The sequence below is a fragment of the Pleurodeles waltl genome, chromosome 5 (genome assembly GCF_031143425.1).
Source record: "Pleurodeles waltl isolate 20211129_DDA chromosome 5, aPleWal1.hap1.20221129, whole genome shotgun sequence".
Lineage (NCBI taxonomy): Eukaryota > Metazoa > Chordata > Amphibia > Caudata > Salamandridae > Pleurodeles > Pleurodeles waltl.
In genome coordinates, this window is record NC_090444.1 from 16,183,110 (window position 1) to 16,205,502 (window position 22,393).

Here is a 22,393-nt window from a genome sequence, read left to right on the forward strand (position 1 = left end):
CCCCCGAAATCTCGACAGAATATGATCCAAATGGCAGGATATACTAGATGAAGAGCTATGAGACTGAGGGACGGGTTAGGTGTGGACTGGTTGTGGGGTGGGTGTGTGAGGAAAATAACAGTGCAACACAGGGCAATGAAAGGCAGAGGACATGGCTGGAGAGCCCAGTGGACTGTCAAGCATATATTTAATCTGCAGATGACAACCAAGTGCTTTGCGTGTTGTTATAAACCAGATGTCTCCAACCAGTCCCTCACGAGCTACCAGTAGCTCCCAGACACCTTCAGAGTAGCTCACAGCCTTGGGTTCATTTTTAGATGAAAACAGGGTCACATTTCCTTTTAAATTTAAGGGAAGGCTGAGTTTATTTCACATTATTATCTTCAGGCTGCATATAGCAGGGCCTGATAAGGAGCCATGCTCAGTCAGATTTATGACCCAGGGCACAGAGGTGAAGAACGGAAGCACTGAGATATTTAACTCTTCCATAAGAGTCCTTGTCAACTCACTATTGGAGGTAATTTAAGTGTTGCATTTACAAACATCAGGCCTCGTGCTGCCAGTGGCCAGTAGAACACTGTGCCATATTTGTAACCAGGCTTCCAATATAAACAAGATAAAGTGCTGGTACAAAACGCTAGTGGGGTTATTATAGACACAATCATGTGTACTGGTGGACTTCCACCAGTTGCTTGTGGTAGGTGGTGTAAAATCAATAAAAAAATATATTTTTTTAAAGTGCAAATATTATTCTTTGTGTAAAACTAAGCATACTTATTGTTTTATGTATGTCTATAATGCTGCAGATAGATGTGATATGTCCAGTGAAGTATCACACAGCAAAAAGTCTGGCAATATTTGGAAAGCTTGCGCTTCTGGCACATATTCCACAGATGGATAGTGTTATAAAGAGTGGTTTATTTGTAAAATAAGAAGTGTCTTTGCCCACAGCGCTGTTCAGATACGCATGGCTAGTGCTATTAAATGTCAGAGCACGAATAGCAAGGGTGCGCTGTCTTGAATCCACCTCAGGCCTCTTTAATTCACTGCCAGGCAGTCCCTGCCCCCTTATCTCACTCTTACAGGTGTCTGCTTGCTCCCTTGGTGACAGATATTTTGTATTTCTTTTCCTCTGTCTTTTTTGTTTCTGTTTGGTTTTTCCTCTATTGTCCTCAGTAAATGTCTGATGTGGGAAAATAAGTGCCGGTCCTCAAAAATAAGTGGCAGTGCCCCCACCGGCAACCACTGGCTCAAATTAAGCACTGGATGACTGAGTAGTCCATGGAGACCTCTCTCCGCGGAAGCAAATTCTTCACCAAAAGGAGAACCACATTTGGCTGCAGTGGGGATAATTAAGAACAGCGGTTAATTTGTAAAAAAATAAGTGCCAAGGCTCTTGTCAGGTGGCCACTGCAGCTCCCTCCACCCATTGCCCCTGCCAGCGCTGCCATTGACAATACCAAAACCACCACTGTCACACTCTAATAAGTGTGACAATTCATACTATTCCATGTATATTCAATTAATAAACAGCAGTTGCTGTGCTCTTTCTTAATTAGGCAGACAGTGCCACCATGTGGCAGACTGCCATATTCGCTAGTGCTGACATTTAAGTGCTGGCGCCCAGCACGGGAAACCACCGGCTCAAATTAAGCACTGATGAAGAAACAGTTAACTATGATTTGAGACTAATCGTCTTTGTGTTACAACTCTTGGGGCGCTGGACAGAGAGCATCAATAATTGGACTCATTGTAAGTTGTGCCACAAAGTGTTTTCTCATGGCACAGGCAAGCACTACTCGTTTGGCACCATAGAAATGTGAAGGTGCCATGTGTGCTCTATGCATCCAACCAGATTTGCTAGAGCCAATCATGGATGTCATTTAGGGGTCGTCAGGCATTGCAGCTGTGACCCCTGACTTGCTCCTTGCGGCCCCTAGCACTGTCTTTACGGCCCTTGGCCTCAGAGGTGGCAAAATCAGTGCCAGGAACAGATTGGCAGCTTGTCCTTATGGACATCAATAGGGGCTCCACTTGCTTTGTTTTCTCTCATTTTATTTTATTACACTAATAGTGAATATTGTTTCATTATTCACTATTAGTGTAATAAAAAATGGAGTACAAATAGGTGAAATGTGACCTTCCTTAGCAGCTGATGTAATTAAAACAAATGCTTTTAAATGTATGCTGTGTGCGTGCTTGCGGGTGAGTGTATGTTTACGTGACAGAGAGAGTGTGTATAAGTGTGAATATGTGTGTGTGAGTATGTGTGTGAGTAAAATTGAAGATCAAAGGGCATGTGATGGCACTTCAGCTACCCCTAGCATTTTGGTGATTTGACGTTCAAGGAGCCAAGATGTAGATAAGTGTGCATGCATCATCAGCCTCAAGTGCTGGATCACAAGCACAAGCAGGGGATTCTGCGCCTCCACAGGTGCAGGCCAGGGAGGCTGGCTGCAATCCAGCATATTTAAAGTTCTGTACCCCCGGCTCTGTGGGACCATAATTTACGCTTCTGAAATGAGCCATACTGCAAGAGATAGACTTTTTCAGGCTCATAAATACCAACCAATGCAGTAGTTTTTGTTTTGTCTTTAGGTTTACTGTCTTTCCTCTCTTCGGGCCTGATTTAGAGTTTGATGGAGGGGTTACTCTGTTATATAATGGAATCCTAATACAGTGGACTTGTTATCTGCCATATTTGTGACGGAGTAACCCCATCCACCATACTCTAAATCACTCCCTCTGGCATGTTCTTGATGAAGATTCGTGTTATTTTTTCACTGAAAAGTTGAAAAAGCAACAAAAAAGTGTAAAGACTGTTATTTTTTTTAAAAGGCTCTTTTAAGATCTACCCTACTTCCTCGTTAGCTGATTGTTTTTTTAGTACATCTTCATTTTTTAACAAGTTGACTCCCAAGGGACTCTCGCGGGAGCACCCAAGCAGCACCCCTCTCAAACATTTCTCAAAAACACGAGTCTTGCAAGCTCATGCATCTCATCTAATAATAAGTGACTGAGTACTGTGTAACCTACAGGCACTGGTTTCTCCACTGAGACCTGTCACCTAGGAAGCAAGAGTGCACAGATGGTTGTAGGGAAGGACTGGCTTTTCCACTCAGACCTCTTCTGAGGGTGAGAGGTGTAGATAGCAGGGTATGGGGAGGGACTAGCCTCTCTGCTGAGGCCTCTCTATTGGATGATGGGTGTACGTAGTAGGGTGTGGGAGGGGGTGGCCTCTCCACTGGGACCTATGCCCAGGGCATCATGTGTGCATAGTAAGGTATGGGAAGGGACTGGCCTCTTCGCCTAAACCACTCTCTTGTACAACAGGTGTATTTAGCAGTTTGTAGGGAGCGACTGGCCTTTCTGCTGAGACCTTTTTGTGGATGACGAGTGTGTTTAATATGGTGGGGGGAGGCACTGCCTTCTCTGCCTAGACTGCTCCTCAGCGTTACGGTGTGCCTAGTATGGTGCGATGAAGGACTGGACTCACTGCTGAGACCTCTCTCCAGGGCATTGAGTGTACATAGTAGGCTGTGGTGAGGGTCTAGTGTCTCCATTGACACTTCTCTCTTGAATGGTGGGTGTGCATAGTAGGGTGTGGGAGGGACTGGGCTCTCTGCTAAGACGCCTCCACAGGGTGACAGGCATATTGAGTAGGGTATGTTGAGGTCCGCTGAAACCTTTCTCTTGGTTGACAGGTGTGTGTAGTAGGGCGTTGGGAGCGACTGGCATCTCGGCAAAGTCTCCTCTCTAAGGTGACAGGTGTGCATAGCAGAGCGTCGAGAGAGACTATTTTTTTAAAAGAATTCCTTCATTACAGTATGTATACATTATAGAACTCCTCTCAGTTACTAGAGGGACAGGATGCCTTTATCCTGCCCCTTAATATAGCTTTTTATGTTCATTTTCAGAACAGAAGCAATTTCTTTTACCATGGACAGTATTAGTCATTTCATTTGTGTTCCTCCCACAACCAGCCATTTAGAATACCTGCTCCCACAGAACTCGCAGGAGTCCCTAGTTCCCGCAGGGACGAGAAGTACCAAGGAAAAAAAGCCCTCTCGACCCATCGGATGACTCTATTTTTTAATTTGTGTGACCGCATGACTCTTGTGAGAGTCCCTCAAACCCAACTGACCTGATCCAAACTTTTTTACTCTTAATTTCTCAAAAATACTGACTGGATTTACACAAAATCACAAAAAGCAGACTTTCTGGCCCATGATTTAGCTCCCTGCCAAATTTGGTGTAATTCTTCCCAGCAGTTTTTGCAGTAGTGCGTCCTAAGAAGTCTACGGAAAATGCATTTTGCGTTTTGGGAGCCACCTTTTTCTTACCCCCGTTGACAGATCACCCTGAAACTTTCCATATACAAGCTAGGCAAATATATATATATTTATACACAGCTGTATGTATATATATATATACATATGCGTGTGTATTTGTATATAAAAATGTAGGGAGAGAAAGTTTCATGTAAATAACTGTACAGAACTCGCAAAGCATATGACCTTACCATTAATGAAATTACAAATCATTTTACAGATGAGATTACATATCACATTACCCTTTACTTTTACAGAGACAACTCTGAGCGTAGTATCATCTAGTGCTTAATCACTGCCCAAGCCAATCTGAAAAGTAGCACCTGACAAATGTTTCGCTCTTATTAGAACTTGTCAGAGTTGCATAGCTATGTCCAGACAGAAGGTGAACTCATTGCAGATCACAATCAAATGTTTGCAAGCTTAAAGCGCTGCACAAATTATGCAAAAAAACAGCTAAGAACTGTGGGTAGTTCCCTGATTGAGGTGAACTGCTTTCTTTTATGGAGTGCATCTGTCACACCAGTGATACTCTGAATCTCCCGCCTCAAATGGCTGTATTTCTAGCTGAATTTTAAGCATTGCTTTAGCCACTGCTATTCAAGCCGAGCTAGAAAAGCAACAAAGCTTTTTGTAATTAAGCATAGGATTAGCAAGTGCCATACTCCCTGAGCTGAGAAATGACAAAAGGATTTTACAAGTTATATCTTTAATACTGTGCCTGGAATTTTCAGATTGGTGTGGACGGCACTGGCCAGGTCCGGCTTTAGGGTGGAGTGACCTGTGCAGCTGCACGTAGGAGCGGGATGCTGGGTTTAATGGCGTGTACTGCAGAGTTCCTTGTGTGTCTAGCAGTTTTCAGGGACCAATAAAAAGTCAAGATAACGCTGGTGATTAACGTTTCTGCTGGAGCAAGGTCAAAGTTTTGTCTAGTGGCAGTTTTGACTCATCAGAAAGTAGCGCAGACGGTTAATGTACCTGTTGCAAAGAACATGTACCAGCTGAGCATAAGCCATGAAGCCTGGAAATGTACAGCAGGAAAGGCATGGATGCAGGGAATGCAGTGAGTAGAGGACTTGCTTAACCAGAGTGAAGTCTGGAATGGCTACTAAGGAGTCATAGCAGAAACTGTAGAGTTTCCAGAAAAGTTTGCTGCAAATGCAAGTGGGAAAATTGCACAGAACTTGCTGTAGAATGTGGACTACTGTGGAACTTCTGAGATGAAGGTTTGCTTAATCATAAGAAGTGATCCCAAGAGTTGAGGGCTTGTGTGAGTGGAGGCTGGATCTGATGAAAAAGAGATGTTAGTGATTGGACCATTTGTGAAACTTGAAAAAGCCTACAGAATGTTGCCAAATGCATGAGGCCTTGCTGAAAGCTTGTATAACATAGTCAGTGAATAGAACTGCAGATATCTGACTCTCACTTAAAAGGTACATTGGATGAGACAAGAGCAAACATGAGAACCATGGGGGGATGAAGTTCTTGCAGTGGAATATCCTAGAATTGTGTGAAAGTGTAGATGGAAATCGTGCCTCCGATGCCCTGTGCCGCACAATGCTTTCACATTTTGTGTGGACATGTCTGAGCTCATGTGATCCCTAAATCCATACCTTAGGTCTTGAGCTCTCCACTCGGCCTTGGAGATGAGATGCTCAGCTTCTTGAAGGTAGATGAACTCTTCTGGAACTGTAGAAGGCAAATGTGGAGACATTCTTAGTACAGGTGAAATATACCACTTAGCACATACACAAAACGTAATACGTATAACTAATGAGTAAGACATGACTATGGTGTGTGATAGCACAGAGGTGTATCTATCCTTGAAGGAAATGTATTCTAGACATTACTGACTGTATATATGTGAAGTGTAGGAGACAAGCATCAAAGAGTTCTTGCAACATTTAATTTGGGAAGACAGGGACTGATGTAAAAACCTTTAGCAATTCTTAAAACAAGTCACAAACTGGTTTGGGAATGGCTAAGCAGCAGGTTACTACGTATGGCAGCTTTTAAAATAGGCATTTTTGTTAAATTTTGCACAGTGATGCAATGAAAGAGGAATCACTATTTTGCGATTTGGAAAGTGTTAGAAGCTGGGTCTATAGCTGGCAGAGGTATGCACCCTGTCCAAGTAGGGACTACAATCTTTGTCAGGGTAAGTGAAAACACAACCTAAATTATCCAGTGCTCACCCTCTGGTAGCTTGGCCTGAGCAGGCAGACTCAACTTAGAAGGCAATGTGTAAAGTATTTGTGCAATAACTCATACGGTAACACACTGAAAACACCACAAAAAGACTCCACACCAGGTTACAAAAACAGATTATTAGTTTATATATAAAATAAGACTAGAACAACAAATATCCAATGTGTGGAAGTCAAGATATGAATTTTCAATTAATAAATGCAAAATAGCACTTAAAAGCAAATAGGGAGTTTCGGGGTTATTTTAGTCCGTGCTAGACTGTGACGGAGTGCAGGCCTGCAACAGGACCCACGCAGGCCCTGATGAACAAAGTACCTTTCCTGATCGCACCAGCAAGATGCGCAGTGAGATTCCTCGATCGGGTCCACAGAAGGATGACAATGCCTCAATCTGTGCAGTGATGGCGAGGTGTCAGTTCCGAAGACAAGCACTGGAGGTGATCTTTGTAGATTGATGCGGCTGCGAAGAGCAGTTCCGATGCTTAGGGTTCTCAAGGCAATGTGTTGGTGCTGAGAGTGATACACCGATTCTACTCCTGCACCCAGGTGAACACATAATTTCTGCTACATGCAGGAAGTAGATGCATCCATTTCCGTGATGCAAGCGCTGAGTCCACTTACAGTCAACCAGGCACAGGAGCATGAGTAGAGACTTTGATATCCCTGAGTCTCAAGCAACAGGAGGCAAGCCAACAAGGCCTTGGAGATCACTTGCCATGCAAGGCAGATTCCAGCTCTCCCTCAGCAGGGTCAGAGAGCAGCAGGCAGCAGGACAGTACAGCAGAATGCAGTCCTTCCAGGTCCAGTCCACCAGTGTAGGAGGCTGGACTGGCTTGTAGTAAGTACCAAGGGGTACTTACACCTTGCACCAGGCCCAGGTATCCCTTATTAGTGTATAGGGTGTCTAGCAGCATAGGCTGATAGATAATGGTAGCTTAGCAGAGCAGCTTAGGCTGAACTAGGAGACGAGTGAAGCTCCTACAGTACTACTAGTGTCACTTGCACAATATCATAAGAAAACACAATACACAGATATACTAAAAATAAAGGTACTTTATTTTTATGACAATATGCCAAAGTATCTCAGTGAGTACCCTCAGTATGAGGATAGCAAATATACACAAGATATATGTACACAATACCAAAAATATGTAGTATAGTATTAGAAAACAGTGCAAACAATGTATAGTTACAATAGGATGCAATGGGGGCACATAGGGATAGGGGCAACACAAACCATATACTCCAAAAGTGGAATGCGAACCACGAATGAGAGAGATGCAGAGGAACTCTGATGAGCTCTTGCATTCGTTATCTAAGGAATTCCCCAAAGCAGAGACCCTAAATAGCCAGAAAAGAGGGTTTGGCTACTCAGGAGAGAGGATAGGCTAGCAACACCTGAAGGAGCCTATCAGAAGGAGTCTGACGTCACCTGCTGGCCCTGGCCACTCAGAGCAGTCCAGTGTGCATGCAGCACCTCTGTTTCCAAGATGGCAGAGGTCTGGAGCACACTGGAGCAGCTCTGGGCACCTCCCAGGGGAGGTGCAGGTCAGGGGAGTGGTCACTCCCCTTTCCTTTGTCCAGTTGCGCGCCAGAGCAGGGCTGAGGGGTCCCTGAACCGGTGTAGACTGGCTTATGCAGAAATGGGCACCATCTGTGCCCATTAAAGCATTTCCAGAGGCTGGGGGAGGCTACTCCACCCCTGCCTTAACACCTTTTTCCAAAGGGAGAGGGTGTAACACCCTCTCTCTGAGGAAGTCCTTTGTTCTGCCTTCCTGGGCCAAGCCTGGCTGGACCCCAGGAGGGCAGAAACCTGTCTGAGGGGTTGGCAGCAGCAGCTGCAATGAAACCCCTGAAAAGGCAGTTTGGCAGTACCCGGGTCTGTGCTAGAGACCCGTGGGATCATGGGATTGTGCCAACAATGCCAGGATGGCATAGAGGGGGCAATTCCATGATCTTAGACATGTTACATGGCCATATTCAGAGTTACCATTGTGAAGCTACGCATAGGTAGTGACCTATGTGTAGTGCACGCGTGTAATGGTGTCCCCGCACTCACAAAGTCCGGGGATTTTGCCCTGAACCATGTGGGGGCACCTTGGCTAGTGCCAGGGTGCCCTCACACTAAGTAACTTTGCACCTAACCTTTACCAGGTAAAGGTTAGACATATAGGTGACTTATAAGTTACTTAAGTGCAGTGGTAAATGGCTGTGAAATAACATGGACGTTATTTCACTCAGGCTGCAGTGGCAGGCCTGTGTAAGAATTGTCAGAGCTACCTATGGGTGGCAAAAGAAATGCTGCAGCCCATAGGGATCTCCTGGGACCCCAATACCCTGGGTACCTCAGTACCATATACTAGGGAATTATAAGGGTGTTCCAGTATGCCAATGTGAATTGGCGAAAATTGGTCACTAGCCTGTTAGTGACAATTTGGAAAGAAATGAGAGAGCATAACCACTGAGGTTCTGAATAGCAGAGCCTCAGTGAGACAGTTAGTCATAACACAGGTAACACATACAGGGCACACTTATGAGCACTGGGGCCCTGGCTGGCAGGGTCCCAGTGACACATACAACTAAAACAACATATATACAGTGAAATATGGGGGTAACATGCCAGGCAAGATGGTACTTTCCTACACAACCCCCCCCAAACGAAGGACAATAAGACTAATCATGACATGATGGGTCTTCATTGTCTAAGTGGAAATATCTGGAGAGTCCATCTGCATTGGAGTGGGTACTCCCAGGTCTATGTTCCACTGTATAGTCAATTCCCTGTAGGTATATGGACCACCTCAACAATTTAGGATTTTCACCTTTCATTTGTTTTAGCCAAAGTAGAGGTTTGTGGTCTGTCTGTACAATGAAGTGAGTGCCAAACAGGTATGGCCTCAACTTCTTCAGTGCAGAAACCACAGCAAAGGCCTCCCTCTCTATGGCAGACCAACGCTTTTCTCTAGGGGTCAACCTCCTGCTAATAAAAGCAACAGGTTGATCCTGGCCCTCAGAATTAAGTTGTGATAAGACTGCCCCTACCCCTATTTCAGATGCATCAGTTTGGACAATGAATTTTTTGGAGTAACAGGGGCTTTTCAGGACAGGTGCAGAGCACATGGCCTGCTTCAGCTCCTCAAAAGCTTTCTGACAGTTTGCTGTCCATAATACCTTCTTAGGCATTTTCTTTGATGTGAGGTCATTAAGAGGGGCTGCAATGGAGCCATAGTTCTTTATGAACCTCCTATAGTACCCAGTGAGGCCTAAAAAGGCTCTCACCTGAGTCTGAGTTGTAGGGGGAACCCAATCTATAATAGTTTGGATTTTCCCCTGAAGTGGTGCAATCTGTTCTCCACTGTAGGAGGCTGGACTGGCTTGTAGTGAGTACCAAGGGGTACTTGCACCTTGCACCAGGCCCAGTTATCCCTTATTAGTGTATAGGGTGTCTAGCAGCTTAGGCTGATAGATAATGGTAGCTTAGCAGAGCAGCTTAGGCTGAACTAGGAGACGTGTGAAGCTACTACAGTACCACTTGGTGTCATATGCACAATATCATAAGAAAACACAATACACAGTTATACTAAAAATAAAGGTACTTTCTTTTTATGACAATATGCCAAAGTATCTTAGAGTGTACCCTCAGTGAGAGGATAGGAAATATACACAAGATATATATACACAATAGCAAAAATATGCAGTATAGTCTTAGAAAACAGTGCAAACAATGTATAGTTACAATAGGATGCAATGGGGAAACATAGGGATAGGGGCAACACAAACCATATACTCCAAAAGTGGAATGCGAACCACGAATGGACCCCAAACCTATGTGACCTTGTAGAGGGTCGCTGGGACTATTAGAAAATAGTGAGAGTTAGAAAAATAACCCTCCCCAAGACCCTGAAAAGTGAGTGCAAAGTGCACTAAAGTTCCCCTAAGGACAAAATAGTCGTGTTAGAGGAATAATGCAGGAAAGACACAAACCAGCAATGCAACAACTGTGGATTTCCAATCTAGGGTACCTGTGGAACAAGGGGACCAAGTCCAAAAGTCACAAGCAAGTCGGAGATGGGCAGATGCCCAGGAAATGCCAGCTGAGGGTGCAAAGAAGCTTCGACTGGACAGAAGAAGCTGAGGTTTCTGCAGGAACGAAAAGGGCTAGAGACTTCCCCTTTGGTGGACGGATCCCGCTCGCCGTGGAGAGTTGTGCAGAAGTGTTTTCCCGCCAAAAGAACGCCAACAAGCCTTGCTAGCTGCAAATCGTGGGTTTGGCGTTTTTGGACGCTGCTGGGGCCCAGGAGGGACCAGGAGGTCGCAAATTGGACCTGAAGAGAGAGGGGACGTCGAGCAAGACAAAGAGCCCTCACCAAAGCAGGTAGCACCCGGAGAAGTGCCAGAAACAGGCACTACGAGGATGCGTGAAATGGTGCTCGCCGAAGTTGCACAAAGGAGTCCCACGTCGCCGGAGACCAACTTAGAAAGTCGTGCAATGCAGGTTAGAGTGCCGTGGACCCAGGCTTGGCTGTGCACAAAGGATTTCCGCCGGAAGTGCACAGGGGCCGGAGTAGCTTGCAAAGTCGCGGTTCCCAGCAATGCAGCCCAGCGAGGTGAGGCAAGGACTTACCTCCACCAAACTTGGGCTGAAGAGTCACTGGACTGTGGGGGTCACTTGGACAGAGTTGCTGGATTCGAGGGACCTCGCTCGTCGTGCTGAGAGGAGACCCAAGGGACCGGTAATGCAGCTTTTTGGTGCCTGCGGTTGCAGGGGGAAGATTCCGTCGACCCACGGGAGATTTCTTCGGAGCTTCTGGTGCAGAGAGGAGGCAGGCTACCCCCACAGCATGCACAAGCAGGAAAACAGTCGAGAAGGCGGCAGGATCAGCGTTACAGAGTTGCAGTAGTCGCCTTTGCTACTATGTTGCAGGTTTGCAGGCTTCCAGCGCGGTCAGCGGTCGATTCCTTATCAGAAGGTGAAGAGAGAGATGCAGAGGAACTCGGCTGAGCTCATGCATTCGTTATCTCAAGTTTCCCCAGAGACAGAGACCCTAAATAGCCAGAAAAGAGGGTTTGGCTACCTAGGAGAGAGGATAGGCTACTAACACCTGAAGGAGCCTATCAGCAGGAGTCTCTGACGTCACCTGGTGGCACTGGCCACTCAGAGCAGTCCAGTGTGCCAGCAGCACCTCTGTTTCCAAGATGGCAGAGGTCTGGAGCACACTGGAGGAGCTCTGGACACCTCCCAGGGGAGGTGCAGGTCAGGGGAGTGGTCACTCCCCTTTCCTTTGTCCAGTTTCGCGCCAGAGCAGGGGCTAAGGGGTCCCTGAACCGGTGTAGACTGGCTTATGCAGAATTGGGCACATCTGTGCCCAAGAAAGCATTTCCAGAGGCTGGGGGAGGCTACTCCTCCCCTGCCTTCACACCATTTTCCAAAGGGAGAGGGTGTCACACCCTCTCTCAGAGGAAGTTCTTTGTTCTGCCATCCTGGGCCAGGCCTGGCTGGACCCCAGGAGGGCAGATGCCTGTCTGAGGGGTTGGCAGCAGCAGCAGCTGCAGTGAAACCCCAGGAAGGGCAGTTTGGCAGTACCAGGGTCTGTGCTACAGACCACTGGGATCATGGGATTGTGCCAACTATGCCAGGATGGCATAGAGGGGGCAATTCCATGATCAGAGACATGTTACATGGCCATATTCAGAGTTACTATGGTGAAGCTACATATAGGTAGTGACCTATATGTAGTGCACACGTGTAATGGTGTCCCCGCACTCACAAAGTTCAGGGAATTGGCTCTGAACAATGTGGGGGCACCTTGGCTAGTGCCAGGGTGCCCTCAAACTAAGTAACTCTGCACCCAACCTTTACCAGGTAAAGGTTAGACATATAGGTGACTTATAAGTTACTTAAGTGCAGTGTAAAATGGCTGTGAAATAACGTGGACGTTATTTCACTCAGGCTGCAGTGGCAGGCCTGTGTAAGAATTGTCAGAGCTCCCTATGGGTGGCAAAAGAAATGCTGCAGCCCATAGGGATGTCCTGGAGCCCCAATACCCTGGGTACCTCAGTACCATATACTAGGGAATTATAAGGGTGTTCCAGTAAGCCAATGTAAATTGGTAAAAATGGTCACTAGCCTGTTAGTGACAATTTGGAAGTAATGAGAGAGCATAACCACTGAGGTTCTGGTTAGCAGAGCCTCAGTGAGACAGTTAGGCACCACACAGGGAACATACACATGTACACCTATGAGCACTGGGGCCCTGTGTGACAGGGTCCCAGTGACACATACATATAGGCCACAAACCTATGAGCACTGGGGTCCTGACCAGCAGGATCCCAGTGACACATAACAACCATACTGAAAACATGGTGTTTTCACTATGAGCACTGAGGCCTGGCTATCAGGATCCCAGTGAGACAGTGAAAACAGTGACAAACACCCTGACATACACTCACAAACAGGCCAAAAGTGGGGGTAACAAGGCTAGAAAGAGGCTACCTTCTCACACAACCCCCCCCCAAACGAAGGACAATAAGGCTAACCTTGGCCAGTTGAGACTTTATTGTCTCAGTGGTGATAAGTAGAGAGTAGCTCTGCAATAGACTGGTTACTCCCTTTATCATCCACTATATGGTTACTTCCCTGTGGGGATGTAAACCACCCTGTTTGAAGTTCTTTAGCTAAGCAACAATGTGAAGATGTATTTTCAGAGTTTCTATCAGTAAGTTTTAGTTTAGTGCAGTGGGAATTGTCCACTGAACCTATTTGTAGTGATGGAAATACCAGACAGGGATGCTGTCTCAGAAAAGCCATAGCTGGGCAAAAACTTTGTCCATCTGGCTGGAAGAGAGAACAGGGATGCTGTTTCTCTTGAGTTGGAGCAGGGCAGGGATGCTGTCCTATGAGCTCCACACTAGGGCAGGGATGCTGTCCTAAGTGTTGTGAGGTAGTGCAGGGTTTCTGCACTAAAGTTTCTCTGGGAGGGTTGGAGGGATGCTCCATGTTAACTAAAATGGTGCTGTTTTTCTCACCAATGTTAGTTATCCCACAGAGAGGTACTTCCACCTCAGGGAGTCCAGCTTTGCCAGCTGATGATTCCCTTGGAACAGGTGCCACCCCAGGAGAGGTTTCTCCCACCACAGGAATAGTATCCTGAATGGTAGGGTGGTTAGGGGATACTGTGATACCCTTTTTACCTGTTGATGGAGAGGGTTCCTGAGTTTTCAGGCCTTCTCTCCTTTGCTTTTTCATTTCAGTAGAAATGAGAGGGAACAATTCCTCAGGGATGCCCAGCATGGCTGCATGGGCATAAAACTCTACATCAGCCCAACCTGAGGCCTCTAGGTCATTACCTAAGAGACAGTCTACAGGTAAGCTAGGTGATACCACCACCTGCTTAGGGCCAGTAACTCCACCCCAACTAAACTGAATTATAGCTAAGGGAAGAAACTTAGTGGAGTTATGGACATCAATAATCTTACACTGTTGTCCAATGATGTGTTGATCAGGGTGCACTAGGTTTTCAGTCACCAAAGTGAAACTGGCACCTGTGTCCCTGTAGGCCAAGGCCTCAACACCATTTATTGAAACTGTCTGCCTGTACTTATCCATTGTAAGGGGACAAGCAGCCAGTGTGGCAAGGCCAATGCCACTAGGTGTGACAGAAACTGTCTTGGGACTGATTACATCAGTTTCCACTATGGACCCATAAGTGAACCCAACTACACCCTTTGCTTGACTGTTGCCAGCAGTCCCACCACTAGTACCACTACTGCTAGGGGCACTAGAGCTTGATGTATTAGTGGTGGTAGGCTCAGGGGGTTTACCTGGACAGGACTTATCCCCTGGCCTATGGCCTCTGTTTTTACACACAAAGCACCAAGGCTTTTTAATGTGTGCAGGTTGAGAAGAAGAGGAAGAATTAGTTTTATCCCCACCCTCTGAAGAGTGTTTAAGATTTGAAGTGGGATCTTTGGTTTTACCCTTATCCCCATGCTTATCTTGAGATTTTTCACCATCTTTCTTCTTATTGCCATCTTTGTCACCCCCTGTATGAACTTTTCTGTTCATCCTTGTTCTGACCCATTTGTCTGCCTTCTTTCCCAATTCTTGGGGAGAGGTCAGATCAGAGTCTACCAGGTACTGGTGTAACAAATCAGACACACAATTATTAAGTATATGCTCTCTCAGGATTGTGTTATACAGGCTTTCATAATCAGTAACTTTACTGCCATGTAACCACCCCTCCAAGGCCTTCACTGAATGGTCAATGAAATCAACCCAGTCTTGTGAAGACTCCTTTTTGGTCTCTCTGAACTTTATCCTGTACTGTTCAGTGGTTAAGCCATAACCATCCAGGAGTGCATTCTTATGAACTGTAAAATTATTGGCATCACTTTCTTTCACAGTAAGGAGTCTATCCCTACCCTTTCCACTAAATGATAGCCATAGGATAGCAGCCCACTGCCTTTGAGGGACATCCTGTACAACACAGGCCCTCTCAAGTGCAGCAAACCACTTGTTAATGTCATCCCCCTCCTTATAAGGGGGAACTATCTTGTGCAGATTCCTGGAATCATGCTCTTTTGCAGGATGACTATGGGGAATACTGCTGCTGCCACCATGGGTATCTAAACCCAACTTCTGTCTTTCCTTCTCTAATTCAAAAGACTGTCTATCCAAATCCAGCTGTTGCTTTTTAAGCTTCAGTCTGGTTTGTTCCACCCTCAACTTATTGAGTTCCCTCTCTAACATTCTGTCATCAGGGTTGGTGGGAGGGACATTTCTAGAAACAGAGCTATGATGGGAATGAACAGAAGGAGACCTGTCCCTTACAGAAGCCAACTTAACAGCTTGGTTTACAGAAACATTACTACCAGAATGGTGAGAATAAATGCTTTTGCTATGATGTGAGACCACACTATTTATTTGGTGTGGCTCATCATCATTACCATCTATGCTAGATTGTCTAGTAATGGGCAGGCTAGGAAGTTTATTTCCTGAATCTTTTCCTGGGGGAGTCCCTGAATCAGATTGGGAACTATTAGGTACTTTTTCAACAGATGGGGCACCTATGGCCTTATCCTGTTCTCTAAGCATGTTAATTAACAGTTCCAAGGCAGGATTCTTCCCTACACTCAAACCTCTCTCTATACAGAGACTCCTTGCCCTCTTCCAGCTAAGGTTGTCATATGCAAGTTTGGACAGATCAACACTTTGGCCTGTGCCAGACATTTTTAGAGAGAGTTAAAGTGATAGAAAAAGAGAAAAAAGTTTTCAGAACTTTTTGGAAAGACAGAAAAAAACTTTTAAAACTTTTAAGAACTTTTTGAAAGTTTAGAAGTACTTTTCAGCACTTAGAAAAGAGTGAAAAGAGGAAATGCAAAACTTTTTGGCTATGTGTATATACACTGACCTTGTTTTGTATATTTTTCTCTTATGAAAAGTACAATGACAAGAGTGGTAAGTAGTCTCAAGCACTTATCCCACCACTGCACAACCAATGTAGGAGGCTGGACTGGCTTGTAGTGAGTACCAAGGGGTACTTGCACCAGGCCCAGTTATCCCTTATTAGTGTATAGGGTGTCTAGCAGCTTAGGCTGATAGATAATGGTAGCTTAGCAGAGCAGCTTAGGCTGAACTAGGAGACGTGTGAAGCTACTACAGTACCACTTAGTGTCATATGCACAATATCATAAGAAAGCACAATACACAGTTATACTAAAAAGAAAGGTACTTTATTTTTATGACAATATGCCAAAGTATCTTAGAGTGTACCCTCAGTGAGAGGATAGGAAATATACACAAGATATATATACACAATAGCAAAAATATGCAGTATAGTCTTAGAAAACAGTGCAAACAATGTATAGTTACAATAGGATGCAATGGGGAAACATAGGGATAGGGGCAACACAAACCATATACTCCAAAAGTGGAATGCGAACCACGAATGGACCCCAAACCTATGTGACCTTGTAGAGGGTCGCTGGGACTATTAGAAAATAGTGAGAGTTAGAAAAATAACCCTCCCCAAGACCCTGAAAAGTGAGTGCAAAGTGCACTAAAGTTCCCCTAAGGACAAAATAGTCGTGTTAGAGGAATAATGCAGGAAAGACACAAACCAGCAATGCAACAACTGTGGATTTCCAATCTAGGGTACCTGTGGAACAAGGGGACCAAGTCCAAAAGTCACAAGCAAGTCGGAGATGGGCAGATGCCCAGGAAATGCCAGCTGCGGGTGCAAAGAAGCTTCAACTGGACAGAAGAAGCTGAGGTTTCTGCAGGAACGAAAAGGGCTAGAGACTTCCCCTTTGGTGGACGGATCCCTCTCGCCGTGGAGAGTCGTGCAGAAGTGTTTTCCCGCCGAAAGAACGCCAACAAGCCTTGCTAGCTGCAAATCGTGCGTTTGGCGTTTTTGGACGCTGCTGGGGCCCAGGAGGGACCAGGAGGTCGCAAATTAGACCTGAAGAGAGAGGGGACGTCGAGCAAGGCAAAGAACCCTCACTGAAGCAGGTAGCACCCAGAGAAGTGCCAGAAACAGGCACTACGAGGATGCATGAAACGGTGCTCGCTGAAGTTGCACAAAGGAGTCCCACGTCGCCGGAGACCAACTTAGAAAGTCGTGCAATGCAGGTTAGAGTGCCGTGGACCCAGGCTTGGCTGTGCACAACGGATTTCCGCCGGAAGTGCACAGGGGCCGGAGTAGCTTGCAAAGTCGCGGTTCCCAGCAATGCAGCCCAGCGAGGTGAGGCAAGGACTTACCTCCACCAAACTTGGGCTGAAGAGTCACTGGACTGTGGGGGTCACTTGGACAGAGTCGCTGGATTCGAGGGACCTCGCTCGTTGTGCTGAGAGGAGACCCAAGGGACCGGTAATGCAGCTTTTTGGTGCCTGCGGTTGCAGGGGGAAGATTCCGTCGACCCACGGGAGATTTCTTTGGAGCTTCTGGTGCAGAGAGGAGGCAGGCTACCCCCACAGCATGCACAAGCAGGAAAACAGTCGAGAAGGCGGCAGGATCAGCGTTACAGAGTTGCAGTAGTCGTCTTTGCTACTATGTTGCAGGTTTGCAGGCTTCCAGCGCGGTCAGCGGTCGATTCCTTATCAGAAGGTGAAGAGAGAGATGCAGAGGAACTCGGCTGAGCTCATGCATTCGTTATCTCAAGTTTCCCCAGAGACAGAGACCCTAAATAGCCAGAAAAGAGGGTTTGGCTACCTAGGAGAGAGGATAGGCTACTAACACCTGAAGGAGCCTATCAGCAGGAGTCTCTGACGTCACCTGGTGGCACTGGCCACTCAGAGCAGTCCAGTGTGCCAGTAGCACCTCTGTTTCCAAGATGGCAGAGGTCTGGAGCACACTGGAGGAGCTCTGGACACCTCCCAGGGGAGGTGCAGGTCAGGGGAGTGGTCACTCCCCTTTCCTTTGTCCAGTTTCTCGCCAGAGCAGGGGCTCTCAGGGGGAACCGGTGTAGACTGGCTTATGCAGAATTGGGCACATCTGTGCCCAAGAAAGCATTTCCAGAGGCTGGGGGAGGCTACTCCTCCCCTGCCTTCACACCATTTTCCAAAGGGAGAGGGTGTCACACCCTCTCTCAGAGGAAGTTCTTTGTTCTGCCATCCTGGGCCAGGCCTGGCTGGACCCCAGGAGGGCAGATGCCTGTCTGAGGGGTTGGCAGCAGCAGCAGCTGCAGTGAAACCCCAGGAAGGGCAGTTTGGCAGTACCAGGGTCTGTGCTACAGACCACTGGGATCATGGGATTGTGCCAACTATGCCAGGATGGCATAGAGGGGGCAATTCCATGATCAGAGACATGTTACATGGCCATATTCAGAGTTACTATGGTGAAGCTACATATAGGTAGTGACCTATATGTAGTGCACACGTGTAATGGTGTCCCCGCACTCACAAAGTTCAGGGAATTGGCTCTGAACAATGTGGGGGCACCTTGGCTAGTGCCAGGGTGCCCTCACACTAAGTAACTTTGCACCCAACCTTTACCAGGTAAAGGTTAGACATATAGGTGACTTATAAGTTACTTAAGTGCAGTGTAAAATGGCTGTGAAATAACGTGGACGTTATTTCACTCAGGCTGCAGTGGCAGGCCTGTGTAAGAATTGTCAGAGCTCCCTATGGGTGGCAAAAGAAATGCTGCAGCCCATAGGGATCTCCTGGAACCCCAATACCCTGGGTACCTCAGTACCATATACTAGGGAATTATAAGGGTGTTCCAGTAAGCCAATGTAAATTGGTAAAAATGGTCACTAGCCTGTTAGTGACAATTTGGAAGTAATGAGAGAGCATAACCACTGAGGTTCTGGTTAGCAGAGCCTCAGTGAGACAGTTAGGCACCACACAGGGAACATACACATGTACACCTATGAGCACTGGGGCCCTGTGTGACAGGGTCCCAGTGACACATACATATAGGCCACAAACCTATGAGCACTGGGGTCCTGACCAGCAGGATCCCAGTGACACATAACAACCATACTGAAAACATGGTGTTTTCACTATGAGCACTGAGGCCTGGCTATCAGGATCCCAGTGAGACAGTGAAAACAGTGACAAACACCCTGACATACACTCACAAACAGGCCAAAAGTGGGGGTAACAAGGCTAGAAAGAGGCTACCTTCTCACATCCACCAACCAGGTGTCCCAGATAAACCACCTTCCCCTGCCCTATCTGGCACTTTGAAGCCTTGATAGTGAGGCCTGCCTTTTGCAGGGCCTCCAAAACGTTCCAAAGGTGGACCAGGTGATCATCCCAGCTGGAGCTAAAGACAGCTATATCATCTAGATATGCTGCACTAAAAGCTTCCAGCCCTTGCAGGACTGTGTTCACCAACCTTTGAAAAGTGGCAGGTGCATTTTTCAATCCAAAAGGCATTACTGTGAATTGGTAATGTCCTCCAATGGTTGAAAATGCAGTTTTAGGTTTAGCATCTACTGATAATTTGATCTGCTAATACCCTGCAGTCAAATCAAAAGTGCTTAGATACTTGGCAGATGCCAGTGTATCTATGTGCTCTTCTGCCCTGGGTATAGGGTGAGCATCAGTTTTGGTTACCTGGTTGAGACCTCTATTGTCTACACAAAACCGCATTTCCTTCTTTCCATCCTTGGAATGAGGTTTTGGTACAAGTACCACAGGCGAGGCCTATGGACTTTCAGAGTGCTCAACCACTCCCAGTTCTAACATTTTCTGTACCTCTTGCTTTATGCAGTCTCTGACATGGTCAGGCTGCCTATAGATCTTACTTTTGATAGGCAAGCGGTCTCCAGTATCTATAGTGTGCTCACACCAAGAAGTGGTACCTGGCAAAGTAGAGAAGAGTTCAGAAAACTGACCCAGGAGATTTATGCATTGGTCTTTCTGCTCAGCAGTAAGACAATCTGCCAAAACTACACCTTCCACTAGAGCATCTTGTTCTGTGGAAGAGAAGAGATCAGGGAGAGGGTCACTTTCTTCTTCCTGTCCCTCATCAGTTGCCATGAGCAGGGTGAGATCAGCCCTGTCATAGTAGGGTTTCAGGCGATTGACATGGAGCACCCTAAGGGGACTCCTGGCAGTGCCTAAGTCAACTAAGTAGGTGACTTCACCCTTCTTTTCAACAATTATGTGGGGTCCACTCCATTTGTCTTGGAGTGCTCTTGGGGCCACAGGCTCCAAGACCCACACTTTCTGCCATGGTTGGTACTGAACCAAAACAGCCTTCTGGTCATGCCATTGCTTCTGGAGCTCTTGGCTGGCCTGAAGGTTTTTATTGGCCTTTTTCATGTACTCAGCCATACTTGATCTGAGGCCAAGTACATAGTCCACTATGTCTTGCTTTGGAGCTTTTAAAGGTTGTTCCCAACCCTCCTTAACAAGTTTTAGAGGACCTCTCACAGGGTTTCCAAATAGGAGTTCAAAGGGGCTGAAGCCCACTCCTTTTTGGGGTACCTCCCTGTAAGCAAAAAGGAGGCAAGGTAATAGGATATCCCATCTCCTGCTGAGTTTTTCAGGGAGTCCCATAATCATGCCTTTGAGAGTTTTGTTAAATCTCTCCACCAGTCCATTTGTTTGTGGATGATAGGGTGTGGTGAACTTGTATGTCACACCACACTCCTTCCACATGGCCTTTAAGTAAGCAGACATGAAATTGCTTCCCCTGTCTGATACCACCTCTTTTGGGAAGCCCACCCTGGAAAAGATTCCCAGGAGGGCCTTTGCCACTGCAGGAGCTGTAGTGGTCCTTAGAGGAATTGCTTCAGGATATCTGGTGGCATGGTCCACTACCACCAAGATAAACCTATTGCCTGAAGCAGTAGGAGGGTCAAGGGGGCCAACTATGTCAACCCCTACCCTTTCAAAGGGAACCCCAACCACAGGTAGTGGAATAAGGGGTGCCTTTGGAGTGCCACCTGTCTTGCCACTGGCTTGACAGGTTTCACAGGACTTACAAAATTCCTTTGTGTCCTCTGACATTCTAGGCCAATGAAACAAGGGAACAAGCCTGTCCCAAGTTTTCATTTGCCCCAAATGTCCAGCTAAGGGAATGTCTTGGGCTAGAGTTAGGAGGAACTTTCTGTACTCCTGAGGAATCACCAATCTCCTGGCAGCTCCAGGTTTTGGATCCCTTGCTTCAGTGTACAAGAGGTTGTCCTCCCAGTAAACTCTGTGTGAGTCACTGACATCCCTATTTGCTTGTTTGACAGCTTGCTGCCTTAGACCCTCTAGTGTGGGACAGGTCTGCTGTGCCACACTCAGCTCCTCCCTGGCAGGCCCCCTTCACCCAAAAGCTCAGCAGTGTCTGCTTCCAGCTCCTCTGGTGTAGGTTCTGCACAGGGTGGAAATTCTTCTTCCTCAGAAGAAGAATCCACTGTAGAGGGAGGGATAGTAGGTAGTGTTTTACCTTTGCTAACCCTAGCTTTAGGGAGCACTTGGTCCATTCTTCCAGGATCCAAGTCACCCTGTCCTTTTTGCTTTTTGGCCTGAGCCCTGGTCAAAGCAAAAATATGCCCTGGAATGCCCAGCATTGCTGCATGAGCCTCCAACTCCACTTCTGCCCAAGCTGATGTCTCTAAATCATTTCCTAATAGACAGTCTACAGGTAAATCTGAGGCAACCACAACTTTCTTTGGGCCAGTAACCCCCTCCCAGTTGAGATTCACAACAGCCATGGGGTGGCTAAGAGTGTTGTTATGAGCATCGGTTACTTGGTACTGGTGACCAAGTAGGTGTTGTTCAGGGTGGACCAGTTTCTCTATTACCATTGTAACACTGGCACCAGTGTCCCTGTAGGCCTGAACCTCAACACCATTTATTAGGGGTAGTTGCTTGTACTTATCCATGTTAAGGGGACAAGCAACCAAGGTGGCTAAATCAATAGCCCCCTCAGAGACTAATACAGCCTCTGTAGTCTCCCTAATCAGACCAACCCCAACTAAGTTACCAAAAGTGAGCCCAGCTACTCCCTTGGATTGGCTATTAGTAGATTTGCTCCCACCACCACTGCTATTACTAGGGTCAATAGGTGTAGCAGCAGGGGTTGTAGTGGTAGGAGGCTTGGTGCTTTTCTTTGGACAACTGGGATCTGTTGTCCAATGGCCTTTTATTTTACATAAATAGCACCATGGTTTATTTTCTTTGTTTTGATTTGAAGAGGATTTGGGCCCACCACCCCCACCAGAGTGTTTTTGTGGGCCTGATGAAGACTCATTTTTAGATTTGTCCCCACCCTTGTCAGAAGACTTACGATCCTTCTTCTTGCCATCTTTGTCACCCCCTGTATGAACTTTTCTGTTCACCCTTGTTCTGACCCATTTGTCTGCCTTCTTTCCCAATTCTTGGGGAGAGGTCAGATCAGAGTCTACCAG

General features: G+C 46.6%; 1 protein-coding gene across 1 annotated transcript in view; it reads right to left on the reverse strand.

Moving 5' to 3' along the window:
- Positions 1-22,393, reverse strand: part of LOC138295289 (uncharacterized) — a 114,753-nt gene that overhangs the window by 48,585 nt on the left and 43,775 nt on the right. The window contains exon 3 of the mRNA XM_069233494.1: positions 5,945-6,020. Within this exon, the coding sequence (XP_069089595.1) occupies positions 5,945-6,020 (76 nt within the window). The remainder of the gene's footprint in view (positions 1-5,944; positions 6,021-22,393) is intronic.